General features: G+C 39.5%; 1 protein-coding gene and 1 long non-coding RNA gene across 2 annotated transcripts; one reads left to right on the forward strand and one right to left on the reverse strand.

Moving 5' to 3' along the window:
- The first annotated feature begins 20 nt into the window (after positions 1-20).
- On the forward strand, positions 21-21,407 carry LOC134674465 (merlin). The gene is made up of 13 exons (XM_063532545.1): positions 21-351; positions 1,489-1,618; positions 2,329-2,534; positions 5,079-5,203; positions 7,306-7,408; positions 7,715-7,921; positions 10,361-10,465; positions 11,795-11,926; positions 13,306-13,452; positions 14,348-14,548; positions 15,821-15,996; positions 16,494-16,598; positions 17,166-21,407. Exons 1-13 carry the CDS (start codon positions 265-267, stop codon positions 17,269-17,271), a joined length of 1,830 nt encoding a protein of 609 aa, XP_063388615.1. The 5' UTR covers positions 21-264; the 3' UTR covers positions 17,272-21,407.
- Positions 21,408-21,777: 370 nt separating this feature from the next.
- Positions 21,778-24,760, reverse strand: LOC134674504 (uncharacterized). The gene is made up of 2 exons (XR_010099621.1): positions 23,585-24,760; positions 21,778-23,347 (listed from the first exon to the last, which is right to left on the reverse strand). It is a non-coding gene; the product is annotated as an uncharacterized LOC134674504 (long non-coding RNA).
- Between the last annotated feature and the right edge of the window lie 65 nt (positions 24,761-24,825).

Genomic DNA, 24,825 nt, shown 5'->3' on the forward strand with positions numbered 1-24,825 from the left:
GTAATTGAAGTGACCCGGAACGGAACGTAAAGTACCCAATTTTTCTTTCGTACATCGTATGTACTCCCTGTTTCATTGCGTTTTTCTTGTTTGTAAATAATAACCGCTGGAAATAGTACGTAATGTGAAATTACACGCATTCCTCAGTCCAGTGGTCGTTACGTAAAAGGTAACCATTGCCGTGCAATTAGTTAAATCGCCGTAAAACTCCTAACCTATCGGTTGATGTTTTGTTAAGGAGTAAATGAACTATGTGATGTAAAAATGCCGCCTTTTAGAAGAAAGAAGGCGTCTAAATCCTTTCCAGTGAAGGTGTGTACATTGGATGCCGAATTGGAATTCAACCTTGAGGTGAGATGTCAACTTTTATGCCTTATGTTATTGTTTGGTCATTTAGTAATTAAGGAATTAGTACAATAGGTTCACTATGACTTATGAGTCACCCTGAGAGTACCAGGTCCTGTAAATGAGTGCATAGGAGTGATAATTTGTCTGGTAAACACCTACGCACGGTGCGAAAACAGGGCAGTGTTTATTCATTACAAAATTAGTGATGAAAATTAATAATATAAACAAACATAGTTTACATTTAGAGAGCATGCTTTGTCACTATTTTTTGGCAACAACAGGGTTCAGTAACAGATAATCGACTGGTTTTATTTGTTTTATTATCAATAAGCATGCATATGTGATTGAACATTTTTTCATTGCACTTTATTTTTTAAAGGTGACTTGATATCAATTACTTATACTAGAGAACAGTAAAAATATGCTAATCATACATTTTAATGCATGGAAATCAATAGCTTACTATTTTGTATTTTATTGTACAATATTGATTTACATTACAATAAGAAAAAAATGTTATGAATGTTATAGACTAGGGCAGCCATTCTCAAAGTGTGTTCCGCAGAACCCTAGGGTTCCGCAAAGCCTCTGTTGGGGTTCCGCGAAAATATACTTGTAATAATAAGAAAAAAACCAGCTCTTCTACAGGTATATCTGGTCCACAGTGATGAACGAAATTTTTTTAATTTGGGGTTCCGTCAAATATTTCGTTTGCCGAAAGGGTTCCGTCACCAAAAAAGTTTGAGAACCGCTGGACTAGGGCAATATTAGTCCATGTGTCCAAATGAGTTCATTTGGTCGATCAATCAGTAGGACAAAGTGGGATTACAATTCCTGGTAATCATATTTAATCGGACCGAGCCGAAAAAACTGTTCATGAGGTCCGATTGGTAGGACAACAGCAGTAGGACCAAGTGGCTGATACCATAAGATTGTGAACCCGTTGGTTTATAATCTAACGTAGGTTAGATTAGGTTAGATTGTAATCTCCCTACCGTCAGTTTATAATTTTACTAGCGATATTATAAACTGATGAGTGTTAACAATTTTACGGTGACATAACCAAAGTGTGAAATGTGTGTGTGTGTGTGTTTTTTTTTCTCTCTCCAACCCTACATATAAACAATTATTTTTATGCAGTGGCGAGCAACAGGAAGGGATTTGTTTGACCTAGTCTGCAGGACCATAGGGCTGCGGGAAACATGGTTCTTCGGGCTACAGTTCGAGGACACCAAACATTTCATAAGCTGGCTCAAATTAGACAAAAGAGGTATGTTCACAATTAATTAGAAACATGACTAATTATTTTAAGCAGACGTAACCTAGCAGTACACTATGAGAATTGCATACCAGACTATATGGTTTTTCACAATATATGTAGCTCTTCAGTGCAGGAAAACATTGTGAAAAAACTAGCCTAATTCCAATAAAGTCTAGATTCCTCTCTAGGTTTTATCGTATATTATTTATTTACTATGGTATATTTTATTCATCTCTAGCTTCTTGAGTTTGCAGTCCTAATACTAGTAGTAAGTTTGGCGAACCTAATATAAGTTTAAAATGTACCATACTTTTCTGAAAAAGAAACAAAGAAATTGTTAATAATAATAAATAAAGTACGTGGTTCCTCACTCTGCGGCCCTGACCACCGGCAGCTTGGGCCCTGCCCCGCTGCCGTGCCGGCGGCACCCTAGGTTAGGTTTTTTATAATGTGTTTATATGTATTTTTTATTTTGTAAGTGTTTTTATATTTTACTTTTATATACATTTTATAAATAATCTAACTTAAGACGGAAAATAAATAAAGAGAATAATAAATAAAAATAATTATCTACAAAATTGAATGGAACACAGTCAACTTCAGTCAAAGTCAGTCTCGTAACAAATGGATCCGGGGAATTGGAAAATAAATTATATATTTTTTTCAAACCAAGTATCATTAGTGCAAATCCAGTGCAACACATGTTGTTCCTCTTACAGTACAAGACCAATGTGTGTCCCAAATGCCGGGCACACCGTTCATGCTACTCTGCAAGCTCTACCCCGAGGATGTGGCCGAGGAACTCATCCAGGAGGTCACACAGCATCTTCTGTTCCTGCAAGTCAAGCAGGCGATCCTGAGCATGGATATATACTGCCCGCCGGAGGCGTCAGTGCTGCTTGCTAGCTATGCTGTGCAGGCTAAGGTATGTGTTATTTTCTTAGGGTAATGAAACAACCTGTAGATTTACTTTTTTCTCTAGGGTTCTCGACATTGTAGAGCTAAAAGCATAATATAGAACAACAGTAGGGGACACTGATAAAGGGTCAGTTTGATCTAGTGCCCTAACTTAGGTTGGTCTCTAAGAAGCTTTTGATCCTGGAATGGAATCAATTGGCATCATTATTATTTTGTCGCTATTTTTTTACAAAATCTGTGAGAGTCAATATTTTTTAATTAAAAAGTTTCTTAAGACCATTTTGGCGTAGCAGCATGGAGACTGGTAGATCCCCTTAGTGCCTCATTTTAAAAAATCTACCCTGCATTTGACTCTTTCCCCCCTTACGTAAGTCGTGTAAATAATTTACATAATTTAATCTTGACATGTCTATTGATTGATAACGTTTTATAAAAATCAAAAACTATTACTTATGAAATAAAAGCAGAAGAATATAAATGATCGTAGTAGATTTGCATTAAACGTGTTTTTCAATAAAAAGACACGTCAAGATTGTTTACCTTATTTCTAATGCTAAAAAAACGAAGTATAGCTAGGGTAATGAAACAACCTGTAGATTGACTTTTTACTCTAGGGTAGAGCCGCCATAAGGAGTCAGCGCGCCGCCGCCGCCGCCGATAGTTTAAAATTCGCGCCGAGACAAAGTCCGCAAGAGTACAAATTTAAAATCAATGGTCATAAAGCGCGTGCGACGTGCCTATTAGCTTTAGCATTCCGACTGTTCCGTTTTTATTTACATTCATTGCTTGATTTATTTTAACCCTTAAATCAATAAAGTCCACTATAATGGACATCCCAAGAAAAAAAATTCTGCACCAAATATTAAAGCATAGCGTTACTTTCCTCGAATGATTGAATGATATATTTGTCCCTTTGAATGATATGTTATTTTTAAGTATGAGTACTTATATAAGAAAATATTGGGAACCAGTGTGAACATAAACATAATCTTTTTGACAAAGTCCTACAGAACGCAGAACTTGCAAGGAAGCATCCGACAGACTGACATTTTACCCATATTTCATTATTTTTTTTATATGACAGTATTAAGCAGCGTTAAAATAAAACGTGTAATAGGTTACTAACTGGTCTGTTTATTACGTGGCAATATGATTTACATAAAAATGTTTTTTGTTTATGGGTAAAACAAGTGTAAAAAGTGTAATGTCCAGTATTTTGCCCGTTGTAATCGACAACACGGCACTTTTGCTAAGTCCAATATGTTAGACGTTGCCAAGTACGCGAAGAGTAAAATTATTAAATTTTCTGGTATGTTAGGTGTTTCAAAACATTTTAAGAAGTCATTACTTGCCGTATTACGTAATGAACCAAATAGATAAAAAAATATTTTTATGGATTTTTTCCCTGTGGATGTGGTGTGTGTGTGTGCTTGTTTGTTTCCTGTTTGTGTGTGGATTTGTTTTCATCAAGAGACATACCCGATTTCATTTGAGAAATTTGTTAGGAAAATTTTGATAAGTGCATGCATTATTGTAAAAACCATTGCTTAGATGTTATTGCTTCCTAGGATAACCCGCTGTTTGATTTAATGTTAAATAAATGACGTCAATGACTGGTAAAATGTTACCACATACGAACTATAAAGTTATTCCAAAAATATAAAAATAATAGGTTTACTTCAATTCATTACATAAGTTGGCATTATCAGTAAGTGTATTTCTAATTAAAAAATGCAACTATTCTATATTTATTTAAAAAAAACATGAATTGGACTAAAAAAAACCTTATGCACGTAAAGTAGGCAGTCTATACTCGGCAACGTCCAAAATACTGGACGTCTTTTCATTACGCGGCGTATCTTTTTATTTACACCGATCCTGGCAACGTCCAACATACTGAAATATGTTTTTTTCATGATATTTCTACAATAAACCAAAAAAAACGACGTAACACAGTCTTTTTGAGATTTTTCCCGTGTTGATTTAAGAGTAAATCTTGGTTTCTCATTATACGTATATTGAAAAGTTGAAAATCCCACGCCGCCGGCGTTACGCCGCCGCCGTGGATTTTTTCGTGGCGCGCCGCCGCCCGATTTTTTTCGACCGGCGCGCACGTCTACTCTAGGGTTCTCGACATTGTAGAGCTAAAAGCATAATATAGAACAGCTACAAATAAAATATATGCTAAAAGCATAATATAGAACAACTACAAATAAAATATATGCTAGAAGCATAATATAGAACAACTACAAATAAAATATATGCTAAAAGCATAATATAGAACAACTACAAATAAAATATATGCTAAAAGCATAATATAGGGGACACTGATAAAGGGTTAGTTTGATCTAGTGCCCTAACTTAGGTTGGTCTCTAAGAAGCTTTTGATCCTGGAATGAAATCAATTGGCATCATTATTTTTTTGTCACTAAGGGGAGACTGGTAGCTCCCCTTAGTGCCTCATTTTAAAAAATCTACCCTGCATTTGACTCTTTCCCCCCTTACGTAAGTCATGTAAATAATTTACTCCCCTAATTCTAATTGTTGACAGTATGGAGACTACGACGAGACAGCCTCTAAGCCCGGAATGCTGGCCAGTGAAGACCTACTGCCACAGCGGGTCATTGACCAGTACCAGATGACTCCGGAGATGTGGGAAGATCGGATTAAAATATGGTAAATATTCCATATCACTAGCTATCGTTATAGAGTTTGCCCTCGAATGTTCGCAAGGAACTCGTTTATTTGCCAATAAGTGTACAAGTTTTTCTTAACCTATGATTGCCACATTGCTATACACGGTGTAACATGAGTAAACCGAATAATTTTAACAGCGTACTCCTGATCATATTTAGAGACAAAAATGTTCTATAAACTTTTTTGATATTCGCCTAGTTTCAGAGATAATATTAATTAAAAAAAAAACACATTTTTTTATTGTTACATAGTGTGTAAGGCCTTTTTGATGGTGATGTTGCTGCTATGGGACGTAGTCTAAATATCCTTATTGATAGATGTCAAAAAGTGACAAGTAACACTTTGCAAAAAGTAGGTTTTTCGAAAAAAAATGTAAAGATCAATTTTAAGTGACAAGTTTACCAATAACATTTATTTTTTATGTACAAATACATTCAAAAAAATTTAAAAACCAAAACAAAAAAAAATATTTTTTTGGCGAAATTTACCTAAACTCAATTTTCATTTTTTCCTTCTTTTGACTTCAGAAATGAGTGGTTAAAATTATTCGGTTTCCTCATGTTACACCGTGTATATGTCTGTCTTATGGAGTCAGATTGAAATGAAAACAATACTAATTTGAATTGAACTACATCCTACGCTGAAGTTTTGGTTATTTATCTAGTACTAAAGAATATTTTTAATAATAATAACAGGCTTAATCTAAACAGGAACAATCACAATTTAGGTACAGTAAAAAGTTTAAATCAATTCATACTATTAAATATTGTACACAGCCATGTGAGGTGTGAGGGGTGAGTTTAATTTGTATTCGTAATCCCAAATTTTGCCGCAAAAATATCGATCTCTCTAGCCATAGACTTTATACAACTATTTTCATGACGTCCCATGATATCGTAATTCAATGACTGCAATAAAACGCGTAGTGCATTCCGATCCTGATTGCGAGGAATAAATCTGTATATATTACCATTACATCGCAACGGTACTGTTATACGAAGTAACCGGATTTGTGGATCGATGTACATGTCAGTTACATTTACATCTAGTTGCCATAATAGCGTATTTGACTGTATTTAAAATAAATTATTTTCCACCATGCATGAAATAAAGCACCAGATAATTATTAGAATCCCGCTTCGTCTACATAGGACACCACACTATAACCTCTAGCCGCCCATACGTCAAACCTTGCCAAGCAAAATGAAAGTTTATTTTGTCAACACAAAGTTCAAATTACAATGGAACAGGAGACCTTTTTATAGGTGTCTGGGCGGCTAGAGGATAAGCAAGCAAGTGTGATGCAAAATGCTGATGATCTTCCTTCTTCCTCGCGTTGTCCCGGCATTTTGCCACGGCATCTGACCTTCCAGCCCAGAGGGGAAACAAGGCCTTATTGGGATTAGTCCGGTTTCCTCACGATGTTTTCCTTCACCGAAAAGCAACAGGTAAATACCGAATGATATTTCGTACATAAGTTCCGAAAAACTCATTCATACGCGCTGAGGTTTAAACCCGCGACTTCCTGATTGAAAGTCGCACGCTCTTACCGCTAGGCCACCAGCGCTACACTAAAATAAATACAGTTGATCTAATAGGGGATATTACTGCAATGTTCTGCCGCCAGAGTGCAGCACTACCGACTTAGTAAATTCATAGACTAACTTATACATACTGTGCGTTAAACTGTTTTTAACAAGTTTTCACAGACAATAAAATATGACATTGATGCATCATGGCAGTTTGTTAACAAGGGCCTACCGGTAAACGCGAAAATCGAAATTTAGTTATCTGCCTCTTTATCGCTCGAATACGCAAGAGTGATAGAGAGATTAGATAACGAAATTTCGATTTTCTTGTTTCGCGGTAGGCCATGTGATTGACGTGACGTGTGATGTGTCAATGTGGTTTGTTTACTGTATGCGCCACAAAGGTGCCATCCACCCACCCATCTATGCAGAGCTTTGCCTAATATTCCCTATTTCAACTCACATTATAGACGGGTCTAACGCGAATTATATTCAATTACCTTGATTTATTTTTGATTTGATTATATTCCCTATTTCATTAATCCGATTTAGGTACGCTGACCACAAGGGCATGTCGCGGGACGAAGCTGAAATGGAGTACCTGAAGATAGCACAAGACTTGGATATGTACGGCGTCAACTATTTCTCTATCAATGTGAGTACAAGCACAGAATAAATAATAGTACTAGGTACAGAAGACTCCCTCTCTAACAAAACGCGTCTGTTACGATCAGGACAGATATGGCCGCTAGGTGGCGACAGTGCCACGCGCGGCTTATGGCTAGCCACCAAAATTGGTGTGGGACGGATGTACTTGTAGCTACGTGTTGCAAAGCGACGAAATCGCGGAGTGAGCCACGCCTGGTACAAGTCTGAGACCGCGCGCAATCCGCGTCGGTTCCGCTACCGCGTCAATGTGACGGAGCCTTCAGTTAATTTTAACTTAATTTATATATTTCAGAACAAGAAAGACACAGACCTCTACCTCGGCGTGACAGCACTAGGTCTCAACATATACGAGAAGGACAACAAGCTGATGCCAAAAACGACATTCCCCTGGTCTGAGATAAAGCATATATCGTTCGACGATAAAAAGTTTATCATCAAGTTTGTCGACAAGGCGGCCAATAACTTTATATTCTTCTCGCCTAAGGGAATGAATAAATTGGTAAGTTAAATTAAGACATTAGTTTGAATAGTTTGATGCAATTATTTCATGGAACCGATGCTGCCAAAAATACTAGGGTGCGGGGGACAAGGTGAGCGAGGTCCCGTGCCGTGATTGGTCCGTTCAAAGACACGAACGTCACACAAAGATACTTTCAACTCGAAAATGGAGTAAAACTACCGTATATCGTGGCAGAGGGGGTAGAGCTACTATGCTCAGTCTGGAGGATGTCTTGTCTGTGGTTTGATGCCAATAAGTAGGAATATACATACCGTACGAAGACGTATGCACTAATTTTAGAAGGGTAACTAGCGACCCGCCCCGGCTTCGCACGGGTTAACAAGTTATACCTGAACCTTCCTCAAGAATCACTCTATTGATAGGTGAAAACCGCATGAAAATCCGTTCAGTAGTTTTTGAGTTTATCGCGAACGAACATACAAACACACAAACAGACAGACACGGCGGGGGACTTTGTTTTATAAAGCTGATGCCAAAAACGACGTTCCCCTGGTCCGAGATAAAGCATATATCGTTCGACGATAAAAAGTTTATCATCAAGTTTGTAGTGTCCGACCGAAACATGTTTTTTTGCCGAAACCGAAACCGAAACCGAATGTTCGGCTTTGGCTCTAGTTTCGGCCGAAACCGAAACCGAAACCGAAACTTTTGTAGACTTGTTAGAATCGTTGAGAAAATGTCATAAAACCCCTTTTATACACATATTATGGGGCTGTCAACACCCAATGTCCTTGAAATGTATGTTACTTAAGCAGTTTTTTAAGAAAATTACTAGAGTTAGACCAAGATAATTCTGCAACGATTTTGATAACACACGCAATGCAAGTGTTATTTTAAACGTCAAAACTTCTATGAAATAAGACGTATAAATAACATTTGCACTAGTTGCACTGCGTATGCTATCAAAATCATTGCAGAATTTTCTTGGTGTAACTCTATTCATTCACCAGTTAAGCTAACATGTAGATACAGGGTCAAGCAAAAACGCGAGCGCAGCGAGCGCGAAATTTTTTGTTAATAATATCTCAAGGCCGGGTACCGATCTTCACCTGGGCCTAAAAGTCCGAAGTGCCCCAGTGAGGCGAACTTTCATGCGAAGTCAAAGCCGTGCTTCAGGCTTCAAAATAAGTAGTTGAGCACAGACTCCAACCAATGTCCATTGTATTAAAAAGCGAGACCGCAGGCTGAGCATGGCGCAGCGAGGCCAAAGGCTAAGCTGAAGTAGAGGACATGTGGAACACAAACCAATGGTAAATTGAGGTAAAAAGTGAGGCTAAGGTTGAGCATTCGTATGAAAAACTGTACTGGGGGCACTTTTAAGGATTTTTTCTTCGTTTTAATCAATAGTCAGCTGTTCAGCCTCGCAAAATATTAACTATTGAGAAAATCAACTTTGCAGCACTAGTTGAGCGTAACCTTTAGCCTCGCTTAAAATTTGTCATTAGAGGTAGATAGGAAAATGACTGAATAAGTGATTGAATAAGAGCGAAAAAGACATCGTTCGACTCGGGCCGAGCGGATACTCGGCCAACGGCTATCTCATTCACTCCGATACAATCAGACAGTGTGCGCGTTATAGGTATTGACAGCCTCTTAAGACTGAGTCGACCGTCTAGTGGCGCCCTCACTAGTGGAATTGTGTTTTATAATAAACCAATTAAATTATGTAGGTACCTATACCACCTATACATGAATCAGTATATGTACCTAGATATTAATATTGTTGTCCTACTTATTCCCCAACTTTTGGTCTTTGTCCGAAGTACCATTTCGTAAGTTTCGGCCCGGCCGAAAGGTTCGGCCGTATTTTGGCCGAAACCGAAACTACGGCCGAAACATGATTTTTTGGCCGAAACTGGCCGAAACCGAAACCGAAACCGAACCTTCGGTCGGACACTACAAGTTTGTCGACAAGGCGGCCAATAATTTTATATTCTTCTCGCCTAAGGGAATGAATAAATTGGTGAGTTAGATTAAAACATTAGTTTGATGCTAATAAGGCGCCATTTATTTATTACGTAAGACGATTTTTGCCAGTCTTTGACCCCCTCCTATATATTATTATTACGTAAGAATCTAAAGGAAACTAAAAATTGAGGAGTTCCCTCAATTCCCCATGGATTCCATCATCAGAACAGAACCAAATTAAAATGGGACCTACTCGGAGGTAGCTCCTTTCAAACAAAAAAAGAATTACTCAAATTGGACTACGGATAGTACGGATGTCGGAGTAATCAGTGAACGTACATAGAAAAAAAAATAGCCACAACCGAATACAGAACCTAATCCTTAATCGGTTAAAAAGAGAACACGTTTGGTTTTAGTGTTTATTTTTCAAAAAATCATTTTAGAATGTTTATTTTTACCTACTTATAAAACTATTACATTACTAAAACAATTACATATTTCCTATTGCAGATCCTTGACCTATGTATCGGAAATCATGATCTATACATGCGCCGCCGAAAACCAGACACCATGGAGGTCCAGCAGATGAAAGCTCAGGCCAAAGAGGAGAAACAGGTACAGTTACACCAAGATAAGTCTGCAATGCACTGATTTAAACTTTCACGATTATTTAACATTATGAAACTGCACAACGGGACTTAATCAAACAAACAACGGGACTTAATTAAACAAGACCAAGTACGGGTAGTTCGAAAAACTCGCGCGGCTACATGTTGATGTCAACTTGAGCCAGTCTTCTCCGAGACCACGGGGACAACGCCGTCCTCAAAACGTCGGAGGTAAATCTTAAAATTTAAATACGCGATTAAGTCCCGTTGTGCAGTTCCATAAGTCTGCAACGATTTTGATAGAACACGCTGTGCAAGTGTGTCGCTTAACTTCAAACTCGGGTAAATCCATTCGACCCTCTCAGCCATTATCTACCCTATTACCTTTTCGTAATACCACAGTCGCATTGTCAGACAGATGGATTTACCCGAGTTTGAAGTTAAGCGACTCAAGTGTTATTTTAAACGTCAATTTTCTATGAAGTATAAATAACACTTGCACTACGTATGCTATCAAAATCGTTGCAGACTTATCTTTAAGAACGAATTATCTAAAATGTACTTTAATTCACAACATTCCTCGAAAATCTGGTTCGAGTTATAGGGCAGGTTTTAAATTGGTTTATACAGTCACCTGCAATAATATGTTACTCTTCGAAAGCCACTAAAATATGTGACACGCTCTTATAGCTTTACAAATAAGAGCGTGTCAGATATTTTTGCCGCCTTCGTTGTGTAACATATTATTGCAGGTGACTGTACATAACACACAATGATTTAGTGTCTCTTCTTTCAACAAAGTTTATTTATATTAGAGGTAAATAATTTGAGAATTCTTTGTATTCGCAGTCAGTAGGTCAAAAACGTTTCAGAATGAATTATCGTAATAAATGCCAAATGAATTTTAGATATATTTATTCCTGAGTCATGGGTGTTTTCTATGTATATAAGTATGTATTTATCTATATAAGTATGTATATCGTCGCCTAGCACCCATAGTACAACAAGCTTTGCTTAGTTTGGGGCTAGGTTGATCTGTGTAAGATGTCCCCAGAACTTCAACCAGGTAAATATTGTAATTATAAAAAAATATAGATCCATATCATTTATAATTGTTTATTTTCTTTTGTATATTTTTACTGAGATGTGCCAATAAAGAGTATTCTTTCTATCTACCTATAGTTTGTCAAAAGACTGTCTTATTTCAAACGTAGACAGAGATAATCATACTATCTTTGTCTTACACTAGTAGTAGCACCCAAAAGAAAAGGATGAGTATAGTTTTTTTGTTCTTATTTACTGACAAATTTGGTTTGACCAACTATCTTTTTTTTAGCGCCGGCAAATTGAGCGTAACAAGCTAGCGCGCGAGAAGCAACTACGGGAGGCTGCGGAAAGAGAGCGAGCCGCGATGGAGCAGAGATTATTGCAATATCAGGAAGAGATCCGGTTAGCCAACGAGGCACTGGTAAGAACTTGCTACTTGCTAGCAGCACACTCCATAAAATATTACAATTTTAATATAAGGGCTTGTACTCTTGTACACCAATCACGCGAGGTCCGATGGGGGGAGAAAATCACGATTGATCACGTTGGGGGAGGGGGGGTATAAAGGAAACCTCACATGTATTTTTCTACAGTGAACGAAACTAAGAAAAAAAAACCTACCACATAAGTAGATACTTTTTCTCGGTTTCTTTAAACATAGATCTACTCTGCACTTCATAATAGCGAGTCTATTTAACGAAAATATAAAAATAAACAAGATTTTGTTTATACAAGATTATTTATCTTAAAATTAGGTCGAATGAAAAATATTCAAAAAAAAAACCGGGCAAGTGCGAGTCGGACTCGCGCACGAAGGGTTCCGTACCATAATGTAAAAAAAAAACAAAAAAAAAAGCCAAAAATAAAACGGTCACCCATCAAAGTACTGACCACTCCCGACGTTGCTTAACTTTGGTCAAAAATCACGTTTGTTGTATGGGAGCCCCATTTAAATCTTTATTTTATTCTGTTTTTAGTATTTGTTGTTATAGCGGCAACAGAAATACATCATCTGTGAAAATTTCAACTGTCTAGCTATCACGGTTCGTGAGATACAGCCTGGTGACAGACGGACGGACGGACGGACAGCGAAGTCTTAGTAATAGGGTCCCGTTTTACCCTTTGGGTACGGAACCCTAAAAATACACGTGAGGTTGTGTGGGGGGAGCGGGGGTAGCCAAAAACCTCACCAAATATCACCAAGGGGGAGGGGGGGCCAAAAAGTAGCCGTAAACACCTCTCGTGATTCGTGCACAATCCCTAAGTATAATAATACATAAGGAAATATACATTGAAAAATGTAGGGTAGAAAAGGGGTTTCAATCAATGTGTAAAAGGGCGGCACCGTCGTCGAACCCAAGCCACCTGGCAGTGGACTTAGAGCGGTGGCGTGTGCCTCGGATGCACATGCTGGTGGCGCGTATAACGGCGATACTGATCCTGCATCTCAGCCAGTCCAGTATGGTGTTTAATAAGTGAACAGTTCCACCGTTGAGATATAGTTTTCTGCCGTATGTTTGATAAAGGAGGACAGTCTATATAGTATATTTAGGTCAGTCTATATAGTTGCGAGGTCTGCAAGTTAACTTTACAATTTCTATTCGAATTTTAAACAATTAACGCTACAAATTTAAGCTTTTCAATAGAAAAGAGGATGGGTCAATTATACATAGTGCTGCAGACATTTTGGACTAGTCATTGAGTTTTCACTTCTGTCGGCACTCCCAGAGTGCAACCCGTTATTTTTTTTTAAACAGACACTTGCACATACGTATATGACGAATATTATTTCGTTCCCAGCGCCGTTCAGAAGAAACAGCAGAGCTATTAGCGGAAAAGGGACGGGTGGCTGAAGAAGAAGCATCTCTACTAGCACAGAAGGCGGCAGACGCTGAACGGGATAACGCCCGGCTCAGGCTATCTGCTATACGGACCGAGGAGGAAAAGGTATGACTCCAACTAAAACCTAGATATTTCACATAATAGTGTTGACAACTGAACGCTCAGAAGAAACAGCAGAACTATTAGCGGAAAAGGGACGGGTGGCTGAAGAAGAAGCCTCTACTAGCACAGAAGGCGGCAGACGCTGAACGGGATAACGTCCGGCTCAGGCTATCTGCTATACGGACTGAGGAAGAAAAGGTATGACTCCAACTATAATCTATATCCTCCTAAGGCCCAGACATACAAATGAAAAATGCAAAATTTGCCACAGAAATTTGAACCTTTAGTGTAGGGAATAGAGTTGATTTTGCGTTGTTCAAAAACTGAGCGAAACAAAGCAAAAGCAACTCTGTTCCAATCGGATATGATTTAAATTTCATTGAACTGAATAACTACTATAGGTAGGACCTTGGCCCTTAGGAACATAAATTTCAGATAAAAGTGTTAAGGACTGAAGAAACTTTCGACGGTTATCTAGCTAGGCAAGCAAAATTCCGTCACTGCACCTTATAAAGTCAAAGTCCCCGCCGCGTCTATCTGTCTGTATGTTCGGGATAAACTCAAAAACTACTCAACGGAGTTTCATGCGATTTTCACCAATCAATAGAGTGACTCTTGAGGAAGGTTTAGGTGTATTTTTGTTACGGTTTTGTCCCGTGGGAAACCGGGGCGGGTTGCTAGTTTGACGTTTGACATAAGAACGATTTGAATCTAAGCGTCTCAATTTTATTCGTAGTATTTGTTACCCGAAAATACCCCTCTCCACTTCGCCTGAGTATTGCTATAATATTTTATTGCTTTACATTTTTATGACAAACACCGCTGACCAGATTAGTCAAAGAAACTAGTATATTTTAGTAGTTCTAAGAAACTTTCTAAAATATTTTACTCATTACAGGTCCACCTAGAACGCAAGACTCGCGAAGCGGAATTCCTCACGGCGCGTCTAGTCGAAGAGTCAGAAAAACGCGCCGCCGAAGCAGACAGACTAAAAGCGGAGCTGGTCGCAGCCAGAGTAGCTGAGAAACAGGCTAAGGATAAGCTGTTGAACTTCCTTAGCAGAGCTGGTGCAGGGTCGCTACCGCCACCTACTGTTAATGTGAGTAATACTTTGTTAGAAGATTCCAAGTTCTAATCTCCGTAGGGTCGCCATGTAAGGTCACATATGCGTCATGCGCCACCGAAGCAGATAGGTTGAAAGCGGAATTAGTCGCAGCCAGAGAAGCTGAGAAACAGGCTAAGGATAAGCTGTTGAACTTCCTTAGCAGGGCTGGTGCAGGGTCGCTACCGCCACCTACTGTTAATGTGAGTATAATACTTTGTTAAAAGATTCTATATCCGAATCCTGGCAGGGTCGCCATGTAAGGTTTTTACATGATATATTTACTCCCCTAAAACTTGCCACTACGCGAAGAGTCAGAGGTAGACAGACTAAAAGGAGAGCTGGTTGCAGCCAGAGTAGCTGAGAAACAGGCTAAGGATAATCTGTTGAACTTCCTTAGCAGGGCTGGTGCTGGGTCACTACCTCCGCCTACTGTTAATGTGAGTAATGCTTTGTTAGAAGATGCTAGATTCGAATCTCGGCGGGGTCGTCATGTAAGGTCACATATGCGTCATGCGCCACCGAAGCAGATAGGTTGAAAGCGGAATTAGTCGCAGCCAGAGAAGCTGAGAAACAGGCTAAGGATAAGCTGTTGAACTTCCTTAGCAGGGCTGGTGCAGGGTCGCTACCGCCACCTACTGTTAATGTGAATATAATACTTTGTTAAAAGATTCTATATTCGAGTCCTGGCAGGGTCGCCATGTAACGTTTTTACATGATATATTTACTCCCCTAAAACTTGCCACTACGCGAAGAGTCAGAGGTAGACAGACTAAAAGGAGAGCTGGTTGCAGCCAGAGTAGCTGAGAAACAGGCTAAGGATAAGCTGTTGAACTTCCTTAGCAGGGCTGGTGCTGGGTCACTACCTCCGCCTACTGTTAATGTGAGTATAATACTTTGTTAGAAGATTTTGGATCCGAATCCTCGCAGGATCGCCATGTAAAGACAAGACACACCAGAGAAAAACATAGTGACTTAATCGCGTAAAACTTAACGTAACGCCACGTTCGAAACGTCAAGCCATAAATAAACGTAAGTTTTACGCGGTTAAGTCCCGTGTTAGTTATAAAAGTACGAGTATGAGTGAAAATCGTGTTAGTTTAAATGAATATAAAAACATAGTGATTGTTAAGGACCTAATTAATTATGATTTTAACTAGCGCTCCGCCTTACTTTGAAGACGCTTTATCGAGAAATGTGGTTACTGTTCACAACTTAAAAATCATTGTTTGATTGATTATTGTAAAAATCTCCTAATTTTTCTTGCAGTCATCAAGCACAGTCCCATCAAGCCTGTTCCCGTCAACTTGCTCCCTCCCCGCCGAGCTGGGGGAGCCCCCGGTGAACGGGGCCGCGGAGCCCGAGCTCAACTCGTGTCTGCTCGTGCCGGACGACTCGGACGACCCGCACATACACCGCCTCTCCAGGGAGATCGAGAAGGAGCGGTGAGTTACTTTTAAGGCCGAGCCACACTGGCTTGCGTGTGCGTGACGTGCGCGTGTGCGTGCGCTAAAATGTTGAAGCCGCACACGCACACGTCACGCAAGCGGTGTGCCATCTCTCATAAGGATCTGTATACTACAACGCCGCACGCGCACGTGCACGTCACGCATACGCAGCCGGTATGCACAGGCCTTTACAATAATAAGGAATATTAGGCGAAGCTCTGCGTAGGTGGCACCACTAGCACATACAGTAAACAAACCTCATTGACATCATCAATGATACATGCGTCACTAGGTCAAATCACATGGCCTACCGCGAAACACGACAATCGAAAGTTCGGTTTCTGCCTCTCTATCACTCTTGCCTATCGTATATTTACAGTAAGTAGCGGCCCCCTTTGTCTGAATATCTTTCGTTAAATTTAAATGATCACGTTTATTTAGCAGTGGCGCTAGTGTGCACGTTGATTGGCTCTTAAATAACGATTTATTTTCAGAGTGGAGTATCTAGCAAAGTCGAAGCATCTCCAGCAGCAACTAGAGTCGTTACGGTGCGAGTTCTCTGTACTACGGGTGGAGCGCGACGCGGCGACGCTTGACAGGTAAGTAAATGCTTATGACGTTTATTTACCAGGAGTATTAAATACAGCCAGATCGCTTGAGTAAATTTTAAAGGGACCTCACCAATAACGCATCTAAAGAAAAAAACAATGGGTTGCACTCCGGGAGTGCCGACAGAAGTGAAAACTTATGACTAAAGTTCTTTGGTGAATAACATTGTTCGTCGCACATGTCGTCAGCCCGTTACGCGTTACGCTATCTCGAGTTTATAATTTTTTCCCCATCTCAAAAAGTACTCAGCGCCGCTAAAGAAGTTTTCACTTCAAAAAGCGCATTATATCAAGCAAAACATATATAAAACCAAGTTGCAAGGAAAAAAGGAAATTGTAATAAATGTATTCGTATTAAGTGGGTACTATATTTCTTGTAATTTAAAACAAATTTGTGACGGCTCACGGGTAAAGGTACCTTATGGCGGTTGGAGCTTACCCTATTATTAACGCCGCTCCAATACAATTGCGGTGCTATGCGACGTAAGCGCCAGCCGCCATAAGGTACCTTTTCCCGTGGAACGTCGAATTTTCTCACATTTTCATCTCTGGTTTCAGGATACATGAAGCGCAAGCAAAGGCGGGCGACACCAAATACTCCACGCTCCGAAGGTTAAGGCAGGGCTCCACCAACACACGACTAGCGTTCTATGAGGAGCTCTAAACACTTACACTCTTTGACGAAGGAGTTCACAGAACTGCGCTTAATAGGGAGCATGAACTGTAGGGGGCAGCACAGGAGCCCCCTGCTTATTGGCGCGAAGTGTAAATGTCAACACATCCAGCGCCAAGAACCCGACTGTCGGGTACACTGTTCGTTGGGACTTCACGCTCCATACGGAAAAGACGTGGCTACGCGCTACGAGCGTAACCCTTAGCACTTAGTGGCAATGAATGTGTTAAGCTTCCAAAGTGGCCCACAAGATGTTAGAATCTATAATACACAAGAAAACGTACGTGAAATGTAGAGGGCAGCACTTTGGAGTCTATGTACAGTTTATGTTTCCGTTTGAGGCCACGAGATGGCAGACCCTCCAACACGCACGGTCCCTATACGGAATCAGTTCGATCCGGCTTTTCGGACCAGTCAGTAACTGTCACTGATCAGAAATGGCGTTTTTACTTTTGGATTACGTCAAGAAGTGATGTTGTCTATTTGTCGGTCGCTATTCGGTTACGCCGATAGATGGCGTTGGTAAATTCTCACTTCTGTGTGTTACGCGGAGCGATGACATTGTAAAAATCTTTGTTAGTGTTGGCACGTTACGTCGAAAGATGGCATTAGTGTCAGAAAACGTGGTAGAGTTTGTAGTCCAAATTACCATTATCCTACAAACGTTATTTAGGGAATTATTATACTTCGTTTTTTTTAGCATTAGAAATAAGGTAAACAATCTTGATGTGTCTTTTTATTGAAAAACACGTTTTTAAAATAAGTCACGGCAAATATGTAACAATTACGAATCTAATACGATCATTTTTAATCTTCTGCTTTCATAAGTAAGAGTTACTGATTTTTAAAAAGCGTATTTCAATTAAAATACATGTCAAGATCGCTTACCTTCTTGCAAGTTCTTTCTAATGCTAAAAAAAAATGAACTATAGAAAGAGAAGATAATTAACGTAGTTGGGATCATACAAAGATTTTAAAACAACATTTGTCAATTTTTCACTCCAGCCGGGCTAGCACATGATGGCGCGACAATATCTCGCGCCGAGACACACTACCCGTCCCTCTTTTATTAACCTATTTAGAAAAAGACTGGTAGTTTATCTCGCCGCGAGATACTGTCGCGCCAGTCATGTGCTTGGCCTACTGTGGACAACAGTTAACCGCTTGTCTAACAATAAGTAATGATTTCCTAACTCTAGTGAATAGAAAATGAGTACCTTTATGTGGATAAAGGCCTGTGCACACCGGCTTGCGTGTGCGTGCGCTAAAATGTTGGAGCTGCACACGCACACGTCACGCAAGCGGTGTGCCGTCTCTCACAAGGGTCTGTATACTACAACGACGGCGCGCGCGCACGTACACGTCACGCACACGCAGCCGGTGTGCAAAGGCCTTAAGGCTTCAATCAGGGAGTTAGTAATAGAGGCTTTGTAGCTCTTAAATTTAGGCATGTCCACAGGAGAGATGCTAATTTCTTTGTATGATCTAATTACACTATTTTTGATTAGCGATTTAGATGCCTTTTATAAAATTAACAATGTGCCTTAGATAATTTAACGTTGTGTGCGTAGCTGTACAATATTGGCCAAAATCACGCACACATACGTATATATGACAATAAATGAATAGATTATTATATTGTATTATACATTTTTATTGTTGATCTCCTATATAATCGACAATGTTGCCAAAATTTTTGACATAATCGACTCAGAATATTTTTTGTGCACAAAGTATTTTTTTATTTGCCCGCGAATTGTATAATAACGTTCATACGCTTTTTATAATCAATTTAACATAATAATTGTAAGTATCAATCGAGATCTGGATAGTTATTTTACCATTTTTATATACTATAGCTAGACAATAGGGTATTTGGCTGTATTTAATATACATTATTTTACAACATGCATGAAATAAAGCACCAAAAGATTAATAGAGAAAAGTAGACAAGACGTTATTTTTAGACAAAATTTATAGTTTAAATCCCGTGTAAAACCATAATAAAAACCGGGCAAGTGCGAGTCGGACTCGCGCACGAAGGGTTCCGTACCATAATGCAAAAAAAGGCAAAAAAAAACGGTCACCCATCCAAGTACTGACCCCGCCCGACGTTGCTTAACTTCGGTCAAAAATCACGTTTGTTGTATGGGAGTCCCACTTAAATCATTATTTTATTGTGTTTTTAGTATTTGTTGTTATAGCGACGACAGAAATACATCATCTGTGAAAATTTCAACTGTCTAGCTATCACCGTTCGTGAGATACAGCCTGGTGACAGACGGACGGACGGGCGGATGGACGGACGGACGGACAGCAGAGTCTTAGTAATAGGGGTCCCGTTTTACCCTTTGGGTACGGAACCCTAAAAAGTAGGTAATTTGATCGTGACGTCACATGCTAGTGTTTACTTTAAGCCATAGTCAATTATTGATCACGCCACGTCATTATTAATAACGCCACGTCATTATAAGTAGTTCAAATGGGTCTCTATTGTTTTCCATAAAGTTTTAAGTCATAATGTATTGTTTGTCCACATTTTCGTTAGTCATAATTTGGTTTTTCTCAGAAACGCGTAATTTTTCAGGACTGCCATAAAACAAACCTAACCTATCTATAGGATAACCTTTCGAAAATCCAGAAAAGTTAACGGTTTCATAATTATGACTAACGATAATCTGACATTCATTATGACTTTCAATAATTATGTCAAACAAAGGGATCCGAGTTCAAATATTACCGGACCAATTTTTTATGTACCTTATGTTTTATTAGTTTAAGTCCATTTTCAGCTGATACCATATTCATAGCGGCTGCTTGGTGCTATTTCTTCGTCTTGAGTTCTATCGTGCAAGAAGACGGGCCAAAGGTTGTCAGAAATTACACAAAATTGAACCCTAACACTTTGTAATAAAGTTCAAAATCAGGGTGGCAATATAAATTAAACACCTCTGCCTTATGGAGGCTTAACCCGTGTTCTACCTTTTAAATTAATCTAAGTCGATTTTGATATGGTTTCAGCTGGTGATGTTAGTAATGTTAAACCCTAAATGTTTCATTTTTTTTATTTTTCCATAAGTATATCTTAACGGTTTTAACGTTCTCATGTCAATCTAAAATGTCACCTACGCTCATCGGAATAAGTTACAAATTGAAATATAATAAAAACATTATGACATGTCTTATGTCCCAAACGATATGTTATGTGTAGTAAAAGTACACAATGTACAAAATTGTATGTGATTTTGAACAAAACGAGTCTGGAATGTTCTATGTAGAGGTCTAAGGCCCGGTTGCACCAACCACATTTAATTGATTTACGTCAAACAGCAGTGAAGTATGTAATTTCCCATATAATGAAATTTTGCGAACGCTTTAACTGTGAGTACTGTGACAGACGGGTTGGTGCTACCGACCCGACCCTTAGGCCCACTTGCACCATTCCACTAACCCGGGGTTAACCGGTTAAACATGGAGTAACCATGGTTACCAGTACAATTTGACACTGGGTTAACGGTTTAACCGGTTAATCCCGGGTTAGTGGGATGGTGCAAGTGCCGCTTAGACGGTTATAACATGGATGGTGTTATGCAGAATATAAGCACATACTATTTCATGTTAAAAAATAACAATTTTGAATAGGTTAGAAAGATACGGCACCCATTTTCATCTCATATGACCGAAACTTATTCAGGTCGTTATTTGTCTAGACCAGCGGTCGGCAACCTTTTAGCAGCCAAGGGCCAAATAGTAGTTAACGGAGGTGACGCGGGCCGAACGTTATTAATATTTATGACTTTATACAAAATAGCCAAGGCGGCTCTCGGGCCGCAAGTGAAAGGTTCACGAGCCGCATGCGGCCCGCGGGCCGCAGGTTGCCTACCGCTGGTCTAGACAGTTGTTTTAATTGATGAAAATAATTATTCGTAGTAAAAAAGTAAGTCCATGTATGTAGTTTTTTTTTAATCTGTACCCATATGTTCTACGTAACACTGCCCCTATTATACTCATGAACATTGTACATAACTTAAACCGCTTTGTGATCAGAATGATAATTATGTTACAATGTATAAGTGCCTTAATATTTTAGAAGCCATATTTTGTAAATATATTTATAGAGTTTTTTATGTGTCTTTTATTGAGTAAGGCTGTCTGTCCACTGAAGCGGAGCGGTGAGCGAGGCGAAAACCTAGCTATAGCGCAAGAGAAGTGGAGATTTCTCCGCTCCAGTGGACAAGCTGCCTTAATTATCCTTGCTACGGTGTAGGTAATTATATAGGTATAGGTAATAATTCCGTACACGGCGGAAAGAAATACTCGAGATAGAGAATAACTCGAGATATTCAACCGAAGAAATTTGGACTTTAAATAAAATTACATAAGGTTCAAATTTCTTCCATTTTTTCCCACCAGATATCAACTTCTTCCCGCCGTGTACGGAATTATTACCTTGGAGGGTTGGGAAACAACCATACAATGCCCAATAAAACAAAGCTTTTATAACAAAAACATTTCTATTTAAAATCTCGTTTACAGCATCACTATAGAAAAAGTATTGCGACAGTCCCTAAGGTACAGTCAGCACGAAATATATTGAAAAAAAATAATTGTTGGTTAATTGTGCATAACAGTTTTCTTCGTAAAGATTATAATAATTTTCATTTTAGTGCCACGGCTCCTGGGAGCCTGGGGTCCGCTTGGCAACTAATCCCGAGAATTGGCGTAGATACTAGTTTTTACGAAAGCGACTGCCATCTGACATTCCAACCCAGAGGGGGAACCAGGCCTTGTTGGGATTAGTCCGGTTTCCTCACGATGTTTTCCTTCACCGAAAAGCAACTGGTAAATATCAAATGATATTTCGTACAAGTCCCGACGGACTCATTGGTACAAGCCAGGGTTTGAACCCACAACCTCCGGATTGAAAGTCACACGCTCTTACCGCTAGGCCACCAGCGCTCTTGTGTGTTGAGACCTCTAACCTCTTGCCGCCCATACGTCAAACCATGCCAAGCAAAATGAAATTTTATTCTGTCAACACAAAGTTCAAATTAGAATAGAACAGGAGACCTTTTTATAGGTCTCTGGGCTAGGGGCTAAGTCCAATGCATTTCGTGCTGAGTATTACATTTAAGTATATTCATGTAGCATGGTAAGAGATCAAGCAATAACATAATACAGAACTAAATAAGCATTCTTCAATATTAATAAATTATTTACACTTAATTATACAACAATATGAATAATACAAGTGCTGACTATGCAAGTCAAGTTGCTTAAAATTAAATATTATAAACTTTTATTGGACGCCAAGAATCATTTTGGGTCATCGCGCCAGCCAAGTAAGTAAACTTTTTAAGAGTGGAACACCACCTTTTTTAGGGTTCCGTACCCAAAGGGTAAAACGGGACCCTATTACTAAGACTTCGCTGTCCGTCCGTCTGTCACCAGGCTGTACCTCACGAACCGTGATAGCTAGCTACAGTTGAAATTTTCACAGATGATGTATTTCTGTTGCCGCTATAACAACAAATACTAAAAACAAAATAAAATAATGATTAAAATGGGGCTCCAATACAACAAACGTGATTTTTGACCAAAGTTAAGCAACGTCGGGGTGGTCAGTAGGTACTTGGATGGGTGACCGTTTTTTTTTGCATTATGGTACGGAACCCTTCGTGCGCGAGTCCGACTCGCACTTGCCCGGTTTTTTTTAATAATTTCTTCTCTTAAAAGATCTCCATTATTCTCCATAACATCCGTAGTACAAACTTATTTGAAAATCTTGAAAAAGATATTTAAAAATCATTATATAGGTTTTCAGAAAAGCTGGACGAGGCTCTACGTTTGGCGATTATTTTCGGATTTGGATGTCCTAATTTCTTGGTTGGTTATTTTAAATACCTACCACAAAACCAGGGGTTTAAAAGTGACCCAGGAGATCGTAACCATGACAACGAAGACAAGAAAAAGTTGATTCACTCGACTGTGTCGACAATGGTGTTGTCGCCATCAAATATATCGGAGCGGCCATGGTGTTCACAATATCTGAACACGCACTCTAACGCTACGTCTTACGTAGGCGAACAACGCGCGAACGCGGCGCGGCGCGGCGCGGCGAAATCAATCCTTTGATGCCCATAGAAGTGTCCTACGTAAGCGATCTCGTTGCGAACGCGGTGCGGCGCGATTTGCACGCGAATGTCAGGCGGCGCGGCGCGGCGCGGCGCGGCGGCGGCCGCTTTCGCCGCGCCGCGCCGCACCGCGTTCGCGCGTTGTTCGCCTACGTAAGACGTAGCGTAACGCCTCAACAACAGAGGAGTGTTCAGATATATGTGAGCATCTTGGCCGCTCCCATATATCTACCTATTGGTGACTGTACACACAGTACATACAGTATTGGTATACAGAAGTATCAGAATGATTAAAAACTTCGAATTGCGCATTTTACAATAGCCTCAAAAATGATTAAATTTTTTATATCTTTTATTCGAGTTGAATGATTGCAAGTTGTGTACAATCGTTTCAGATATAGGTATTAGAGTAGCCAAGGCAAACAAATATTTGTACACGCCTCTATTATTAAGGCGTTAAATTGCATATTTAGATATTTCTGAGCACCTTGACCGCTTTGATAGATCTGAGGACGGTTGTACATCAACTGGCACCTAGAGTCATATAAGGCTATTCATAAATTACGTCATTTCAAATTAGGGGGGGGGTCTGGACATCGGATGACGGTAGCATGCCGTAGGAGGAAACGGAGTCATTTGAAGCATGATTTTTGGATGATTTTAGGGGGGGGGGGGTCAAAAATCGTCAAAAATCGATGACGTAATTTATGGACAGCCCCTAAGTATATATATCTATAACAATGTTTTGAGTGCTAACCCAAGTATTTTAGTAATATTAGGACGATTTTCAATTGTAAACATGCTTTAACATCACTTACAATAAAAATTATGACAAATTATACTGCCACACTAAGCATAAGTATTACTAATTTTGAAATCTCTTTCCTCTTTCAATTTTATAACATATTTTATCTACACACATATCATAAACCCTTTATGATTCATTAAAAAACCGCAAGTTACGGCCAGCATAAAGATAAACTCGCTTACAGCCACAGAATAAATAATAGTACTAAGTGCAGAAGACTCACTCTCTAACAAAACGCGTCTGTTACGATCAGCACAGATATGGCCGCTAGGTGGCGACAGCGCCACGCGCGGCTTATGGCAAATCCCAAAATTGGGGCCGAACGGATGTACTTTTAGCTACCTGTAGCAAAGCAACGAAATCGCGGAGTGAGACACGCCTGTTACAGCTCGCTTCATAAACCAACACCCGTATTGTAATGCCTTTTATTATGTAGCAGTCACATAAACTACTATAATATACAGTACGAGAACAAGGTAAACAATTAAATGACATTTCAAAATGAGTTATTACCATGAATCTAGTATTTTAAGGGCCCCCCCACATCTAGCGTCTTTCGAGCGTCGGCGTCTACAACTCTATGGCCGCTGCTCAACGCAACGT

The sequence above is a fragment of the Cydia fagiglandana genome, chromosome 20, assembly GCF_963556715.1.
Source record: "Cydia fagiglandana chromosome 20, ilCydFagi1.1, whole genome shotgun sequence".
Classification (NCBI taxonomy): Eukaryota; Metazoa; Arthropoda; class Insecta; order Lepidoptera; family Tortricidae; genus Cydia; species Cydia fagiglandana.